The following is a 12,817-nucleotide window of genomic DNA, read 5'->3' as shown; positions in this document are numbered from 1 at the left end:
ATGCCCTTTCTAATGTTTCATGTTGAAAAGGGGTATCGGTAATATAGGATAGGGGAATGGAATTAGTTCATATTCTTGGAGAGGCTGGCCCTTCTGGGTTTCAAGGCTTATCTAGCCTAGGAACCCTCTGGAGGTAATGGGTTTCAGGAAAGAGAATTTAGTACATTCACAGAATCTTTGAATGTTAGTACTAGAGGGGATTAAGAAATCATTTAGTCTACTGGTTTTCAAACCCTTTTCATGTTGACCCATTGGTTTTAAATGGGTCCTTCTAGAAATATAAACAAAATAGCAGTTGGGGTGGAGAGAACCTGTAGTCAGAGCTCCCAAACGTCTCCTTATAACTCTCCAGTTCTTAGGAGCCCAGTTTGAAAAGCACAAATAATCCAAACCTCTTATTTTATATAGATCCTTAAATTCAAGTCTAGTGATGACCAAGGCTGCATTCTATCACCGAGCCAGGACCCAAACCCTCTGAGATTTGTAATTCCAGTGCTTTCTATGGAATAGGCAATTTATGGTACATTTCTAAAGGGACTTGGGGCAAAACAGTGAAACCGTTGCTATGCAGACAAAGATAAGCAGATACGGTTCCACCCATTCAAGAGCTAAGAATTATTGAAGCTAATGAAAGTTCCAGCGACACTAAAATAATACATAAAACTCACTGAATTAATCTATCCCTTAGAGTTTCCAATTTTGATTCTATAGAGTTCGTAGTTCGGAATACTGAGGCTGAGAAGGACGTCGAGACCTTGTCCAGTTCTGGGACACGAGAACAGTTAGGTTTGAACCAGACTGAGATAGGCCCGGGGACCGGGAGAGAAAGAGCAGGAGGCCGAGGTCGGGCCCCGGTGAGACACAAGGCTGGCGAGCCCCACACCAACACCCGGCACTGCGCATTTGTCACAGGGGTTGCGCACGCCGTGAACGGCCAAGCTGAGCGGCCCCGCGGGGGTTGCAGGCTCAGCGCACTCGCCCTCCCGCCGGGACGGCCTCTAGGTTCAGCCGCGGCCAGCCAGGAGGAAGGGGCGGGGCTTTCGGCGGAAGTCCCCTGCAGGTCAAGTCACGTGGGCGGGACCGAACTCGCATTTCGGTGAGTGGCGCGTGACCCGCGGTTGCAGGTTTAGTGCCCCTATGCAGCGCGTGCCTACGGGCATGCGAGTGTCACGGGCCCTACCTCCGGTGTGGCATTGAACTCAGGAAGGATGCGGGTGGTTTCAACCAAGAGTCCTAATCGGGACGAATCAGCTTCCGTTTTTGGACCCCAGGCTCTGGGTGGAAGCCGGAACGTGCCTGTCCTCACGACTGCTGAGGTGGCCCTGCTTCTGGGCTGGGGTCAGGGAGCGGGTGGCCACCACCGGGCTTTCATACTAGCCACAGCTTCTCTCCTTGTCCCCAGTTTTCTAAGGCGATCCTTGTGACAAGAAGCTCTCCAGAAAGCATCCCTCCTGAGGTCTCTGCCCTTTTAGGACAGATCAGAAGGTGGAAGGTGGGGGGACGCAGAAGTCTCCTTAATTTGGGGAGGGGCGGTGGGATGACCCCATTTCCTCTTGGCTTGGCAGGAAGCATGGCACTCTGGCGGGCATACCAGCGAGCCCTAGCTGCTCAACCGTGGAAAGTACAGGTCCTGACGGCTGGTGAGTGTCCCTCTGGGACCTGCCTGACACCAGATGGGCTGTTTTGTGAAACAGCCTTGTCCAACTGCATCTCTCTCATACCTTGCATCTGTTCATGAAGGGGTGACTTTCTCATTCCCAGCAGTCCTCAGTCTTTTGGGAAGAGTATATGCTTAGCTGGCCTAGCTGTGAAGAAGGATCTGAAGGTTCTCAAAGAGCTGAGGCGTCATCCCCGTAGGGACCTTAGAGGGCCCAAACTCAGAAAATGAAGGATAATCTGAACTCTTGCATTGGCTTCTCTTTCTATTGTGATTTGTATCTTAACATGCAAAGGGATGATTAAGACACATATGTTCAGTTTAGATAGTATTAAACCTGAATTTACCCTGCATCAATACCCAGCTTTGAGACTCTTGAGTGCCTCTCCCTAGTTCACACACCCTGAGAGGTATTTTCCCAAGTTTTGTTTGTATCATTCCTTGGTTTTTTCTTTTAGTTTTTCCCACCCATGTATTTATCCCCAAACAGTACATTAACCAAGGTTCTTTATTTTTACTCATATTCCAGTGACTGGGTAGCAACCTAGCAAAGGTAACCAAGTGACTTAGTTACGTTTATTAACATCCTTATTTTAGCAGGTTAGTTCACCTAAGAGGGGATGGCACAGAGTTAAGTAAGTTTTCTGGGTGGAAAGCTTAGAAGGCTTGTGACCACTGGGGCAGTGCAAGGAGTGGTCAGGTTAAGATGAAGTCTTCCCTATGTCTAGAGAAAAGGAGCAGAATTCTCATCAGGACCAGGGGTTTCTGGGAGGAGGACTGTTGAAAGAAATCGGAGGCCATTGAAAGCCAAGGTAAGACAGGGATTCTGCAACTGAAGTAGCCCTACATTAGCACTAGCAACTTCATTGGGTGAATGGCCAGGGAATGGACCCTTTTGCCCCTCCGTGGGACCCTCTCCAGCCACCCCTGTCCTGTCCTCAGTGTCCGTCAGCCTGCATGACTCACCTGGCTGCGTGTGTGGTGACTCACACTGGACTGTGTGGCTGTGATGGGAACTGACACGCTGGGCCCTTTGCCCAGGCTCAGATTCCCTCAGGACCAGTGACTGCCAGAAGGAAGGTCCCCTCGTGGCCATCGAGAATAGGGAAGGAGGGATAGTCCTTGTGTCTCCCTACTGCAAGGGAGCTGTGGCTGGCAAGGGCAGGAACTAGAACTCCAAGGGGGTCCAAGTGCTGAACTGGGGTTCTGGGCTGTCTGTGCCAAAACCCTTCACCCCCACACTCAGCCTTCCTCAGGCAGCGCTGACATGGCTATGGAATACCGAAGCAATCTGCGCCCCCATGGTAGTATCTTTCTTAGACTTTTCCAGACCCTCTAAAATTTTCTATCCCTGCTGCTCAGCATATTTGAATCCAGCTGCAAATAAAAGGGGGAGGTCGATTTTGCTCACTGAGCCATTTTTGGATTCCTTACACTGTAGTCCCTGAGGGCCCATGTGACAGTTCATCAAAATAGCAGGGATTTTAGACTTGGAGTTAGAAGACCAAGATTTGGTCTTGTGACCAAAAGATCTTGTGATTGTGGTCTTTTGGTCTTGAAATCTTAGAGCCATAGCACTTAGCAACTATGTTTTTCAGGGCAAGTCAGTAAACCTCTTTGGGTCTCAGCTTCCTTGTTTAGAACTTGGATTTACTTATGTATGCTATGTTATACAAAATCAATATAGGGATTACATCTGTGAAAAAGCTTTGGAAATCACGGGCGGGCCGCGGTGGCTCAGCGGGCAAGAGTGCTTGCCTGCTATGCCGGAGGACCCCGGTTCGATTCCCGGCCCCAGCCCATGTAAAAAAACAAACAAACAAACAAAAGATAATAAAACAAGATGTTTCCCTTTCTTCCATCCTTCCTTCCTTCTCTGTCTTTCCTTCCCTTCCTCCCTCTCTCTTTAAAAAAAAAAAAAAAAAAAAAAGCTTTGGAAATCAGAAAATGCTATGTAAACTTAAAGGCTCTAGGGACCGGTCTTTTGTATGAGTGTTAGCCACCAAGGTATAAGCTGTTCTGTTGATTGAAGTGCTTGAGTTCAGTTTGTTCTACTTGCCATCAATCTGAATATGGGTAACTATTTTAGCCTTGGGGGTCCCCAAAAGGCAGTGCCTAAAGTGTATGTGCATATGCTTTGTCAGAGAGTGAACCAAAGGAGGAAAAAAGCCAATACAAGGATGCATTATCAAATTGGCCGCTGCTAAGAGCAACGGGTTGCTCAGTCCCTTGGGACTGTCTAAGAAGCTCTTTGAAATGCATCTTTGGACTATCTGTTGCATGGAGAAAAGGAGAAATCTTTATCTACTGTCTCCCATCCCCGTTCCCCATTGGTCAAAGGATCATGCCATGGGATGTGAGCTCCCCTGTCCTTCCAGGTTATATGTGCCTGGTCACTGAGTGGGATTCCCACAGCTTCCCAAGGGCACCCTCAACAATGAAACCCCAGGTATGACGAAGGCCTGAGGCAAGAGCCTGTTAGGCTGAACTGTGCTAGTGGCTGGAGTCAGAGATAGGTGAAGTCAAGGAGATCTAAAATGGTTCATAGGAAGTGCCTGCTACCCTAAGTGAAGAGCGGGCAGCTTGGGGAAAAGGTCACTGTGTTCTGTAGAGAGTCTGAGTCAGCCTCATCCCTTCTTTTCCTGAGGGCCCCACCAGTCTCCAGTGGGCCCAGGGCCTAGTTCCATTCATCTTAGATCATTCTGGTCCTGCTGTGGGGGCAGCTGAGCGCCTCTGGACACTGGCTTCTCCATAGTGTTGTCCCAGGATATGAGAGCTCAGTGGGTATGAGAGACCATTCAGCCCAATCTCTGATAATACAGAGAAAGAAACTGAGGCAAGAGGGAGAGTGGTATGCACTGAGGTTACACGTGGCCAGTGATAGAGCTGGCATTGAACCTAGAGCACCACAGAGACACACACATGCGTGCACACACGCACACACGTATACTACACTGCCCCGTGCTGGAGACTGCAGGGGCCTCTGAATGTGTGATGTGGCCCCGACTGGTCTGGACTTAAATACCTGAAAAGCTGCTGAACTATCTGTCTTGTCGTTTTCTAGCTTTAGGACTGGGGTTTAGGCCGGGAGTGGGGACATCAGGCCTCACACCTAGGGAATGATCTGAATCCAGGAGGATATGCTCTCTCCCTCTCACTGCTGGGCTGTGACTCCTCTGGGCTCTGTACCAGACCAAGCCCCTAACCTAGCAGCTGTTTAATTGTTAGAGACTTTTGGGGATGAATGAGCTGGCAGTACTGCTGGCCCTGTGCCAGTAACTATACCTGCCTACCCAGGCCTCCTACAGACTCAAGGGCACCCTTCCTGTTCCTCATTCCAAGAAGCTACTTCCTGTCCCCTTCTGCCCTCTTATCTCCCATTAATGCTTTATTTTCTTGCATCTAAACTCCATAGGCAAGAGCCAGGAAAGGAATAAAATTTGGAAGTAGGGAATTTATCCCCACCCATGCCATGGAAGGTGTTGGGGTTGGAACTTTCCCACTTGCGGGCAGAGGTTGGTCCCAAATAAATCTGTCCTCAGAAGCAGGCTACCCCCACCCCCCACCGCAGATCTTGTGGCAAGTGACAGCATCAGAACTGGCACCCACCCAGGGGCATGACGTCACACCCACGCCAGTATCTGCCTCTGGGCTCTGCGCCCAGCCTGGCATTGGGGCATTGCTTCCCTGCAGCCCCTCGCCCTGTCCCATCAGGGCCCTGGGCACTATGTCTGTGTGAGCCTCCAGCCTCAGCCCCTTGGAAACAAGTCCAAAGAGGAGGGCCAGATATGCAGAGCCTTAGACCACCCTGCGGTTGCTGTGTGCACAGGGGGCCCGATCATCTACGGGCAGGAGAGAAGTGTCTGGACACGCTTGTGTCTGAAATGAGCAGAAGCAGCAGGGGCTACAGAGCCACACCCTACCTGCCCACATCCTGCTGCTGCCTTGTCACCGGGTAGTCACTCAGGCTTGATGGACCTGGTTTGGGGGGGCCTAGAATCCATCTTTCTCTCAGGCAGTAGGCTTCCAGGACTACGGGACTAGAAGTCAGCGACTTGGGTTTCCCTTCTGGCTCTGCCTTTATAATGAGGCATGAGAGCTGGCAAGCTGTGAAGAGTGAAAACACACACCTCTTTGTGACTATTTCCTTCCCAAACAAATGAAAAACAGGAATATTGCTGCCTGCTTTCCCCACAACGTAACAAGGAAGAGAGGTGAATACATTCTGGCAGTAGAAGACGGAGGAAGTGCGTTAGCCTGGGCGCGTCTGATATGCAGGGCCCCTGAGCCTCACCTGGGCAGGACTCCTTGTCAGGGAGCCGCCACAGGAGCCGCTTTTGCCCCCTGGCCTCGGAGCTCAAGTCTCATAGCCTGGGCCTGAAATATCCTGGCCCCTTCCTCATTGAGAGAGGCCTGGAATCAGGGCCCAGTTCCATTCCTTACACTGTCACCTCGTCTCTCAGACCCTCTGCTTATCGTTAAATAGAGATGTGACCCTCTACGTCTCAAACCTTTTGTGAGGAGTAAACGTCTTATCAGAGTGGACCATCATACTGTTAGTATCTTCATTTAACAAATGACTGCCTTTTCTGTGCCATCATCCCCTGCCCTTCTCAGAGTCACTCTTCCCTTTAGGCATAGCTGCTGCAGGTCCATCTCCTCCCTAATGGTAGAGCCGATAACCCCAGGCTGTGAGTGGATGTGTGTGTGTTGGGGAAGGGGGAGGATAGGAAATTAAGTGTAATTGCATGGGTTGGGGTGAGGAGATAAGGGCCTCGCACCTGATATGTGGTCCTAAACTTAGAGCTCTCCGTGCCCTTTCCCAGAGCAGTCCTGCCTATTGGGGCCGTAAATTTGACAGTTGGCCTTCATTTCTACTGCAGGAATTTCTACTGAAGCTGCTAGGGTTTGGGGTAGGTGTGGTGGTATAGAAGAAGAGAGAACAAGGATGTTTAGGATCCTATCTGTGCCTTCTAGAGGGTCACATCTAGCAGTGTTCCAGGGAGGAGCCTCTACCACTTTGGGAGTTTCAAGGAGAGGTGACAGGGCTGCCTTGATGGGTGGACCAGGTGTGGCCCAGAGCTGCTTTGTGGCTGGGAGTGCCAGCAGCCGAAGCCAGCAGCCTGTCACCTCTGGGGGCTACAGCCTCAGCCCCAGCTCCCAGCTTTAACCAGCTGTCCCAGACTCAGCTGCTCACGGCCAAGGCTCTGCAGAGGGTGTGGGGGAAGAGCAGAGCAGTGAGTGTGCAGCCAGCATGGACGTCAGAGCCAGCTCGGGGCCAAGGAATGGGGTTGAAGGATGTGTTTGTCCAGTGCTAATTGAGGGCACAGGGACAGCGGTGGCGGTGGGGCTGGAGGGGGGCTCTCATTACACAGTGAGCTTGACGGAGCAAGCTGGAGATCATGCGATCACTCTCCAAGAGGCCTGTAGGTGTGTGTTTGCTGGAAACTGTCACACCATTCTAATTCTCTGGGGTCTCTGTAAATAGTTATTTTGTCTTGGTTTCTGGGTACGGTTGTCCACTATGGCTGCTTAGAGCCAGGTCTCTGTGCCAGAGAGAACAGAGGAAGCAGGTGTCAAGGGGGGATATGGCCGCACTACTCATTGCCAACTCAGTCCAAGGTTGTGAGTGGGAAAGACTGGGTTTAAGTGGTTAGGCTAGGAGGTGGCCAGGACTCTTCTTTCTGGGAACCCTTCCCAGCTCAGCCAGTCAGCTTTCTGCCCAGGACTATCAGAGTACTCCTATTTTAGAAAAAGTAGTTCTTGGCACTGTTCTCCACAAATAAAGACCCCAGGGTCAAGGTGAAGGAGTTTGCCAAGGTCTTGCAGAGGACAGGGCCTGGGGGCAAAAAGGGGTTTCCATCCTTTTCTACACATGATCTATTCCTAGAGTAGGGCCCTGGAAAGGATACTGTGGAGGAATCAAGCTGTCTGGTCTTGTGTGTCTACCCTTTACTGGTGTGAGATCCTGGACCTTCATTTCTACACCTGTAAAGTAAGAAGTTTGCATGAAAGTATTTGTAATGCCCTTTCCAATTCTGACAATCTGTGGTTCTCAATCTCCCTGGGCCTTGGATTCTCCTTCCTTTCTCCACGGCTTTTGACCCCGGCTGCCCTTTTACTGTTCAGTACAGAGCTCTTGGGTCCTGACCTGCTCAAGGCCTGCTCATCCCCATCTTACAGGATGCACATGAGGGGTCGCCATTCTTGGGAAGAGATCATTCAGGCAGCAGGCAGCGATTGGCCATTTGTCCCCAGAATTAATCCCTCAGGCTCAGAGAGGAACAACCTCATTCAGGCAGGCTTTCTTCCCTTTCTTGGAATGGCTTCCCAGCTGGGACACTCAGAAATACTTCCAGCCTTGGAGAGATTCTTACAACACCTCTGTGCCTCATGCAGGGTCCCTGATGGGTCTGGGCGATGTTATCTCACAACAGCTGGTGGAGAAGAGGGGTCTGCGGGGACACCAGAGTGGCCGGACCCTCATCATGATAACTCTGGGCTGTGGCTTTGTGGTAAGTTCTGCCCACAGCAGGGCTGCCAGTGGAGCAGACAGTGGCCTTAGTTCCATGTCCTCCTGTGATTTCTCTTGGCCCCTTTCACATCCGTGCCAACTTGCCTTCCTCTTTTGGCCTGGGTCTCTGCTTTTTCTGAGATTTGGGTTTCTAATGCTTGAGGAAGAGCTTAGTGAGTTCTCTACTCTCTGCATCCTCACAACTCAATGTGGGGTTAACTTTCAGGGCCCTGTAGTCGGAGGTTGGTACAGAGTTTTGGACCGGCTTATCCCTGGCACCACCAAGAAAGATGCACTAAAGAAGATGTTGTTGGATCAGGTGAGCAGAGGAAAAAGTGATTCAAGAAGGGTGAGCTGCATGAGGGAAGGGTGGGGATTCAGGGCTGTTGATATCTAAAATACATGTTTGCAGAGCTTTCATTTCTCTTCCCTAGGTGGGGTTTGCTCCATGTTTTCTAGGCTGTTTCCTCCCACTGGTAGGGACACTCAATGGACTCTCAGCCCAGGACAATTGGGCCAAACTACAGCGGGTGAGCTGGGCAGTGGCAGGGAAGAACACTGGCTGGTAGACCAGCAGTCCCAGGAGAATGAAGCAGGCATTGTGGGGATAGGGAGGTGGAGGAACAGGTAGGGCCCTACACTCTGGAGGAGAGGTGCTGAGGAAAGGGGCCTTCTTGGAAGAGAGGTCTGTGTGTGCTGTTCAGGTTGGGAGATGAGAGCAGCCTAGAGGTGAAAATGTTCATTTGTTCTTTCTCTTGTCTTCTCAGGATTATCCTGATGCCCTCATCACCAACTACTATGTAAGAGCTGAGTCTTCAGCTGCCTGTTCTCCTGCTTTCTTGAGTCCAGAAATGCCCTGGGATTGGGGATCTTCTTGACATAGAAAACCCCTATTTAAGATGGCTCTCTCATTCCCACTGTGGACACTATACTCAGGGAAGCTCTCACCCAGCTGTCTCACCTTTTCTTGTGTGCAGATGTTAGGGTGAGGCCAAGCTAGGCAGTGAGTCATGGGGACAGGTGATGGAGGCAGGCACCCAACTTTTATTTTCTTTCTCTTGCAGCTCTGGCCTCCTGTGCAGTTGGCCAACTTCTACCTGGTCCCCCTTCATTATAGGTATGATAAATCCCTACTCCACCCTTTAAAGAAGATCCACATTGCAAGCATGTGAAGACAAAATGATTCTAATTTCAACCTGAGCTACTTTAGACCTCTCCTCCCCAACCCTCGATCAGAACACTTAGTCCCTGTCAGAGCTCCTCAGATTCCAAGCATTTTATTCGGACCCTCTTACCTATTACAAAAACTGTCCCAGGATGTTTGCCTGCTGACCTTCTTTCATCTTCCTAGGGAGGACCCTGCTTCCACAACCCTTGTCTCTATCCCACCTGAGTTCTCCACCTCTGATGACTTATCTGCAGCGACAGTGACTGGGGAGTGGCAGCCTAGATTAGATAGAAAGGTAGACCAAAAAGCCAAGTAGGAACCTGGTCAGGTTAGTGCACTGCAAAATATGATTTTACCCTAACAATAAAGGTAGTTGCTAAATGACAATAAAAAAATAGAGTGGAATTAAAGATGAGTAGTTAAAATGGTTGGAGGTGAAGGGGCCTTTGGGAATGAGATAAAATATGAAACTCTTCAGAGGGGACAAGGTTAAAATTTACCTTAATAGCATAGCTAAAAGGAATACAGACTTAGGAATCAAATGGTAAACACTAGTTCTTTTGTAACACTCTTTGCAACTAGAGCAAGGTAAATTTAACATAAAAAATTGGACAGAGATGTGTATTTAGAAGGAGCCTGGACAGAGATACAAGTAATAGTCATACATGGCTAGAAAGCTACTCAGGGTATTTAACCTTTGCTGCTGTCATCTGAGATGGCACCAGACCCTGAGTTGGTTGTCTTCAGATCTGCGCCACACAGTGCCTCCATAAGAGCTGAGGGAAGGAAGCCTGAACTCTGGATGTTCTCAGATATAATTCTTTCTTTTTCATTGCACTTTTCTGCTTCCTTTGCTTATCTCCTTTTGCTGCTTTTCTCCATGATGCCATTCCTGTTCCTTAGGTTGGCTGTTGTCCAGTGTGTGGCTGTAATCTGGAACTCCTACCTGTCCTGGAAGGCACACCGGCTGTAGGCCTGCCTCACTCCATTGTTTCTGACTTGCACTGATGTAGCTTGACCCTGGAATGGGTCAGACAGCCTCTTCAAAATGAGCATATCCCTTTTCATGGGGTTGGGTTGTCTGTCAGAACTTAATGGGGTTAGCGTTCTGAAATGACTCATTTCGCTCTCAAATGTAAACCAACTCCCTTTGAAATTGCCAAAACCTTTAGAATGGTCCTCTACCCCCCACACAATAGGCACTCCATAAATATTTGTTTAACTGCATTGATCTTTTATCTTTCTGGGTAGCACCTGTATCCTGACAAATGCCACTCAACTCCAGTTCATAGACACACCTTCCCAGCTCTGGTCCCAGCTCTTTTGGGACCCTTCCCACCCTATAAATATATCAAGCAGAGGCAGTGAGTAAGACCCATCAGAAAACTGTTGGGGAGATTTCTAGATCTGGAAAAAAGAACAGAGATCACCAAACCAGTCTTTTAAAATGGGAAAACTGAGGCCCATAGAAGTGACATGGCCCGTCCACACGAGTTAGTGGCAGAGTAGAAACTTGAACTTAAGTTTCCTTATTTCCTACTCAGTGACCTTAACCTGAAAGTCAAAAGTATGTCATACTGCTGCGGTAGTTCCTGGGAGAAAACTTTGCTTAACTACCAGTTTGGGCAAACTCAGGAGCAGAAGGGCCAGGCTCTTTTTGTGGTTTGAGGCCACGGTGAGAGTGCTTTTATATGGTGCTTCTGTCAGCCCTAGAATTTAGATCCTGGGACGGAAAGATCAAGACTCTAAAGAGTTTAGCCGCGGCAGAGCCGGGCTGCCTCTGGGTGGGTCCCATGGTGGTGGCTGGGTGCCCGCAGTGCGCTCCTGGTCGCCTCAGTTTGCGGCACTGATAGCTGAGGTGGCGACAGTCTGAGCCGCGAAGCCTTCTCCGCGGGCCCGGTCTGGAGGCGGAGGACAGGGTCAGCACCGCGGACAGCTCCCCGCGGCCCAGCCTCCTGCCGTGTGCCGAAGACACGCGGCCCGGGTCCGGGGAGCAGCCTAGGCAGCGCTGCCTGTTCTAAGCGAGATGAAAGACTCGTGGTGCCAGAGCAATCTGTACGCCCCAGGCGCCTTCCCGTTCTCCTGGGTCGGGTGCCGCATTCCCGCGCCGCTTCCCGCGCTGGCCGGGGAGGCACGGAGTCCAGCGTCCCGAGGCGCGGCCCCCGGGGGGATCACAGCCCGCCGGCCTCGAGGCGCGGCCGTCATTGTCTCTACAATCGGTGCATGTTCTTCGGTGACGTCACTCGGAGCTGTCCTGGCGCTATATAAGGCTGGCGGCGGTCCCGGGACAGACCCCGTGCTCCCCGAGGCGCCCTCAGCCGGTCCCCAGGGACAGAGACGAGCTCCGTGGTGCAGCGCGCAAGCCCGCTCCGCCGACCTGTGAGTGTCTGCGAGCAGCCGCCCAGACTCGCTCAGCACCAGAACTCTGCGCCCGGTCCTCCCACCGCGACCCGCCAACAGGGAGAGATGGGTGGCACGGGACGGGGGCGGTGGCTGGGGCTGGAGAGCAGACTGTGGGCACCGGGCGGCGGCCGGAGGGACCCGGCGGGGGCGCTGGATGGGGCGCCACCTGCGGCTGCCCTGGACGCGCCTCACCCTGCCCTGCCCCTGTGTGTCCAGGGCCGGCGGCACCATGAGGCAGGCAGGACGCGCGGCTCTGCTGGCGGCGCTGCTGCTCCTGGCCCAGCTGCGCCCCGGGAACAGCCACTGGAGCCGGGAGGCGGCGGACGCCGGGGTCCGGGACCCGAGTCTGCGCTGGAGCCCCGGAGCCCCCAGCCAGCGCGGCGGGGCCCGCGCGCTTCTCTTGCTGCTGGCCGAGCGCTTCCCGCGCCGGGCGGGGCCGGGCGGAGGGGGAGCCGCGGGCGCAGGCGAGCGGCCGCGACGGGACGACCCCCCACTGTCCATCGACCTCACCTTCCACCTGCTGCGGACCCTGCTGGAGCTGGCGCGGACGCAGAGCCAGCGGGAGCGCGCCAAGCAGAACCGCGTTATATTCGACTCGGTGGGCAAGTGATCGATACGGTCCCGGGCTGCGAACCCTTGACCCGCCGCCCCCACCTCCGGGCTGGGATTTGCGCGACCGGAACTGGCCCCGTCCCGCCGGGCCGGAGAAGCCCGGGGCTGTCCTGAGCATTCTCTACGTTACTAGTTTTTAATAAAAGTGCTGAAGAGCCTTTGGCTTCTGTCGTGGGGGTGGCGGGAAACCACAGCAGGGTGGGGCCCCGGGGGACACTGGAGCCTCCTGGCCAACGGGAGAGGACGAGGTGCACCGGGAGTGCTCCGGGAGAACGGCGGGTCCCCCGCCCCGGGAACCCGAGGTCCCGGCGCCGCCGGACCCTCTTCCCGGGGTGGGGGCGCCTGGCTCGCGAATCCGCGCCCTCGTCAGGGAGCTGCCGAATAAGGGGACACTCCACTTCGGACCCCCAAAGACCCCAATTTCGGGCAACGGCGGGACGGGGGTGGCTTCCCGCCGGAGCCG

At 52.6% G+C, this 12,817-nt stretch overlaps 2 protein-coding genes across 7 annotated transcripts; both read left to right on the top strand.

Moving 5' to 3' along the window:
• The first annotated feature begins 1,014 nt into the window (after window positions 1-1,014).
• On the top strand, window positions 1,015-11,366 carry MPV17 (mitochondrial inner membrane protein MPV17). 6 transcript variants are annotated; one of them, XM_077152415.1, is made up of 9 exons: window positions 1,015-1,096; window positions 1,566-1,640; window positions 8,057-8,172; window positions 8,398-8,490; window positions 8,606-8,701; window positions 8,939-8,971; window positions 9,236-9,288; window positions 9,523-9,667; window positions 10,243-10,349. In XM_077152415.1, exons 2-8 carry the CDS (start codon window positions 1,571-1,573, stop codon window positions 9,653-9,655), a joined length of 594 nt encoding a protein of 197 aa, XP_077008530.1. In that variant the 5' UTR covers window positions 1,015-1,096; window positions 1,566-1,570; the 3' UTR covers window positions 9,656-9,667; window positions 10,243-10,349. The 6 variants fall into 6 exon arrangements, with proteins under 6 accessions (XP_077008530.1, XP_077008532.1, XP_077008535.1 ...); XM_077152417.1 differs by lacking the exon at window positions 9,523-9,667 and having other exon boundaries at window positions 10,243-11,363; XM_077152420.1 differs by lacking the exon at window positions 8,606-8,701.
• Window positions 11,367-11,971: 605 nt separating this feature from the next.
• UCN (urocortin) lies at window positions 11,972-12,506 on the top strand. Its single transcript, XM_077151824.1, has one exon. The coding sequence runs from the start codon at window positions 11,972-11,974 to the stop codon at window positions 12,350-12,352; it is 381 nt and encodes a 126-aa protein (XP_077007939.1). The 3' UTR covers window positions 12,353-12,506.
• Window positions 12,507-12,817: the final 311 nt, after the last annotated feature.

This window comes from Tamandua tetradactyla, chromosome 3 (assembly GCF_023851605.1).
Source record: "Tamandua tetradactyla isolate mTamTet1 chromosome 3, mTamTet1.pri, whole genome shotgun sequence".
In the NCBI taxonomy this organism is placed as follows: Eukaryota; Metazoa; Chordata; class Mammalia; order Pilosa; family Myrmecophagidae; genus Tamandua; species Tamandua tetradactyla.
Note: the sequence above shows the minus strand (reverse complement) of the source record. Positions and strands in the feature narration are given on the sequence as shown.